Source organism: Portunus trituberculatus, chromosome 35 (genome assembly GCF_017591435.1).
Source record: "Portunus trituberculatus isolate SZX2019 chromosome 35, ASM1759143v1, whole genome shotgun sequence".
Lineage (NCBI taxonomy): Eukaryota > Metazoa > Arthropoda > Malacostraca > Decapoda > Portunidae > Portunus > Portunus trituberculatus.
Window position 1 is genome coordinate 10,360,926 of NC_059289.1, and position 5,000 is coordinate 10,365,925.

General features: G+C 37.5%; 1 protein-coding gene across 5 annotated transcripts in view; it reads right to left on the reverse strand.

The window, feature by feature from the left end:
* The window catches only part of LOC123513281 (zwei Ig domain protein zig-8-like), a 75,503-nt gene that overhangs the window by 87 nt on the left and 70,416 nt on the right, over positions 1-5,000 (reverse strand). For 2 of the 5 annotated variants that reach the window (XM_045270356.1, XM_045270351.1), the window contains exons 6-9: positions 4,271-4,381; positions 3,082-3,114; positions 1,254-1,368; positions 1-865 (exon numbers count right to left, since the gene is read on the reverse strand). The exon at positions 1-865 is cut by the window's left edge. In XM_045270356.1, coding sequence (XP_045126291.1) covers positions 3,092-3,114; positions 4,271-4,381 — 134 coding nt within the window. In that variant the 3' untranslated portion in view covers positions 1-865; positions 1,254-1,368; positions 3,082-3,091. Of the gene's footprint in view, positions 866-1,253; positions 1,369-3,081; positions 3,115-4,262; positions 4,382-5,000 lie in introns of all 5 variants that reach the window. The other 3 variants (XM_045270352.1, XM_045270355.1, XM_045270354.1) reach the window with 2 other exon arrangements.

The following is a 5,000-nucleotide window of genomic DNA, read 5'->3' on the forward strand; positions in this document are numbered from 1 at the left end:
AGTGTAAATATGAAATTGTCTGAAATGAACTCTGAAGATCTCCTGTCTTGGTAACAACACAGTTCATGAATCCATCAAGCTTCAGTATGTTTTGTAGCAAGACTGAACACGTTTTAGGATAGGGGTGCAGGAACAGCATCATACATTTTATTTGTGCTACCATACAGTAATGGCACACCTACGTACGTACAACACAGTGGCTAAGGAAGGCACAACCAAATGGTTTTGCAGAGTTCCAGCTCTTGATTTACGGAGAATTATCAATGCTTAGGAATAGAAAAGGTGTAAATATCTACAGCACACGTTAGCATTAATTAGTGTTGCCTATGTTGTTGTTCGACCATTAAGGAGGAAAATGTAAGAGAAAATACAAAAAGGAAGTCACAAAACGGTAGTACATTACACATTATTTCATACTAGTTATTAATGAAATTACAGCGTGCACCACCTTGGCAGACATTAGTTTACATACATTTCATATCATTGGTCTCGCATGCAGGTTTTCTTGTATTTTCCTTAACCTACATAACATGTATATATTTTTTTCATATAAAAAAATAGTGATAATGCTCTTAACATTTAGCTTTTTAGGCATTTTATATCAGGCAATAGTGTATTAACAAGACTCTGAATATTATTACATTACTTATTTACATCAAAGGTATAGACGGAAGCATTTTTACATGGGCTGAATCTCAGTGGTCAAAAAGCAAAGACAAGATGAAAAAACTCATCAAAACTGACACACAAGGGACAGCCACTGAGACAGGACACAAGGAAGGTGAGAAGGAATGTTGCAGCTCCTCAGGATGTGCGGCGCCGTTCTGATTTTCCCCTTGATACAGTTCATCTTCACGTCGTGAGTCTGCAACACAGTCACTTGCTCACACACGGCCACACAATAACACTTCATTTCACCATTACTTTTCAACAAAGTCAAGTAGGCCTTTTGAATGATTATGAATTATATATATATATATATATATATATATATATATATATATATATATATATATATATATATATATATATATATATATATATATATATAATTTAAAATCATTCCAAAGAGCCACTTGCCGTCACCTTAACACACTCATGAGTCATGAGAGACATTTAACTTTGTGCACTAGAGACGCACCAAAGAATAGCAGCAAACAGACACACTGTGGTGAACAAGACCTAATCGCTACACACCCGGTGAGTGTCAGTCAGCGGGTAAGGTAAGTGACATTGAAGAAGTCTGAACACACCTGGGTTGTTGATCTTCGTGACATCGTGACAGTAATGGAACGGCGCAGTTTGTTGGAGTCTGGCAGAGTTTCACATTTCTCAACACCTTCAGACATGACCTGTAAGGACGGACACCTGAGGGAAATTATATCGTTACTCTTTGTTTCTTAGCATCCATTCTTGTGCTTTGAATAGTAATAATATTTCTTTCTAATTACACAATAACCAAATATCCATCAATGCAACTGATAAAATATATGTACTAAGGTATTTAATATTTGAAATAATAAACTTAATTGCCAGAAACATTAATTAGCTGCTGTCTCATAGAAGTAGAAATAATGTTCCTATGTAGTACGTAGTTTCATATATGATAGACACCAAGATACCAATCCAACACGAAGACACTGAATATCATCACTTGGTATTTGATTGTTTAGATCACTGAAAAATTATGTAAACTACCTGCTATGACTCAAATTGTACAATACCGCCATCCGAAGGCTTATACTGAACAAATATTTCTACACATGAACTGTTTCAATAGGGAAGCTTCAAGACATTTATCTTCCTTTTTTTACACCATTCTATCTGAGATCTCATAGGAAGTGGCAATAAGTGGGCGTTTTTTAAATTCATATTTTTCTTCCCATGGCTATGGTCACTCTTACAAAAAAAGTGTCCATTTTGTCGGGTTAGGCCGGCGACAAGCACCTGGCTGTTTTTTCTTTTTTTTACCCTTTCCTTGGTGGCGGTGGTTCTGGCCGTGTGTGCAGGACAACGGGAGGACATTCTCATTTACGGTAAGCAGTTTTTTCCTTCACTCACTCCTGTCACGCATTCACTTTTATTTTGGATTTTTTTTTCACATTTACTGCGTTTATTATCTACATGTATTATTGTCAGTGTTGTTACTTCGCGTCAGCGCTTCCTGTTATCACCTCTGAATTTTTAATATTATAGTCATTATTGTAAAATTGTTCGCACAAGTTTGTCTACAGCCACAACTTATCTTAACCACCCTCGTTACTTGAGAACACGACCAACCTTCACACTAACGACTTGTATAACCATATTTCATTTGGCTCCTTGTTTTTATCAGCACCACGTACCAAGTATTAATAGTACTGCTTATTCTATATTGATACAATTACTTCATACAGATATTGGTGCATATGTTTTAAGAGTTTTGTGTTTTTCGTTCAACATATTAATGAGAAAATCATCAGTATTGTCAGCTCGCCACACAGGAGCCTGGTTCTGGGACACGGTCAGCTTACCCATCTATTCGCTACTGGTCGTTCGATATTCAGCATTATTCCATTCAAGCTGTATGTGCTCTATACATGCATAGTATAACGCTACTTCTAATACGCAGTTGTAGCACATTATGTATATGTGTACGTATGAGATAAAGTAATACACTGGTTAAGTCCTATATTAGACACTTTCAGGATAACTAATATTTTCTTCGCTGCCTGAAAACATGCGGAAGTTATGCTAATTGAAAAAAAAAAAAACTAATATCTTATAACATGAGCAGTTTTTAAGAATGTGTTTCACTCCATCCTACACACGATCAAAAGAAAACTGTACATCAATTCAAGCATTTGTGAAAGTAGAAAGACTTTTATCAAACAGCCACCTTAGTCTCAACTGGGTATGCAAAAATTAACCACTATTCTGAAGAAATTAATGATTTGAATTTGATTCTTATATCTATTTGTTCAGTATACCATTCTCTCTCTCTCTCTCTCTCTCTCTCTCTCTCTCTCTCTCTCTCTCTCCATTCCCTAAAATCAAGACAAGAATATCAATAGATCTAAAGGTAATAAGAAAACTACTTACTTCTCAAGTCTCAGACCCGATTGCTGAAGAGAGCTGAAAAAAAGAGAAACATTTATTTTAATTTCTTATGTACAAGGAATTCTGGTGTAAAGCAATGGAGAGAGTGAAAACAAGAGCTCTTTGACGGTGCAAGTCACAAAGAGGAAGGTCAGGAGATGGACCGTCACAGAAGCTATACTGATTAATTAGACCAGTATTCAGAAACGCTTTGTTCCCTCACGACGACTATTTTCAAAGGCTCTGCTTGAAGATACTCATGTTTTCAAGAGTATTTTTATGGTTCCGGACTAGAAAGATCTTTAGTTTAACATAAGGAGAAACTGTCTTGAAAACCCGGCTAGTCGTCTCTGGGGACTTGAAGAACTGTCCTGGTGAAAGAACGAAGCGTTTTTTAATACGGCAGTTAGTACTACGCTTTGATGTGATATATAAACGCTTATGAATATTTCCCTTCATGATAGATATAAAAAAAATTCAAGTAATAGATCGATGGTTTAATGTGCTAAACAAAGTCATTTTTTTCAACTTTGACTTGGAAGAATAGATTGGAGAAAAGAAATGGAGCTGAGAATGAAGAAAGACAAGTTGAAGTGTGTGATGATGGATGTCAAAGGGTAAAGGAGGAAGCCTTTACCACTTCATCCCTTTTCATCCAACTCTCTCCCTCATACCTTCTGTTTATCATGCTTCATTTCTACATTTGTTATGGTTATTCTTGTTCATCTATAGGAGTGTTAAAGCTTGTTGAAACGTTAACGTATTGTCATCTATTCCTTTCAATATACTTATCTGTCTGTCTGTCTGTATTTCTCTCTCTCTCTCTCTCTCTCTCTCTCTCTCTCTCTCTCTCTCTCTCTCTCTCTCTCTCTCTCTCTCTCTGTCGTGTGGATTCTTTACCCTCCCATCTTCCATCCTCTTTTTTATCTTGTTTTTCTCTTCTTTTCCCTCTCTCTTGCGTTCGATCTACACTTTTACAACTCTCTCCTATATTTCAACTCTTACACTCTCTTTAGATTTTCTCTTCACCCAACTATCTCACTTACTTTTCTCTCTCTTTTTTTTCCCATTCTTGCTTTTTTTTTCCTTCCCTCTCACCCATTTCCCTTTACCTTCCACTGCTTTGCCTTCTCTCACCTAACCTTCCCTGCCTACCCCTCTCCCTCTAGGATAGGTTAACTCACTTAGGTACCATGAACCCATCCTTGACACAGTATTCTGGCAACGGCAGCAGCCAGGAGTAGACTCACGCTCCCCAACACAGCGGCTGCACTGTTGGTCTGCATGGCTGCCGGGTGCTCTCCTGCAGAAGTTAGATACATAACATTACAACCAAGTGTGTGGAATTCATGAATAATGATGAAAACAATAGATAAGTAAGTAAATAAAGGTTGCCTACTCTAGTTGAAGTAATGAAATGTAAGTTTCGTCACTATTATTTTTGTTTTCACTATTCGTTCCTTCTTTTCCTAACTTCAGGTGCTCGGCAGGGATGAGACATAAAGCTGAGTGACGTGATATGATTGATAACTACACACACTGAGCGAAGAAAGGAAAGAGGTACGCAAAGACGGGAGTTGAAGGGCAAGTATCAGGAAAATTTGTTAGTGAAGCAGGAATATCTTCAACAAGAGCAGAATGAATGGAGGAGTAGGATCAAGAATGAGAGAGACAAGGAAAAAAAAATAAGAAAATAGAAAAAAACGGAGGCCAGGAAGACACCAGGAGAGAGAGAGAGAGAGAGAGAGAGAGAGAGAGAGAGAGAGAGAGAGAGAGAGAGAGAGAGAGAGAGAGAGAGAGAGAGAGAGAGAGAGAGAGAGAGAGAGAGAGAGAGAGAGAGAGAGAGAGAGAGAGAGAGAGAGAGAGAGAGAGAGAGAGAGAGAGAGAGAGAGAGAGAGAGAGAGATTGATTACTTAATTTTT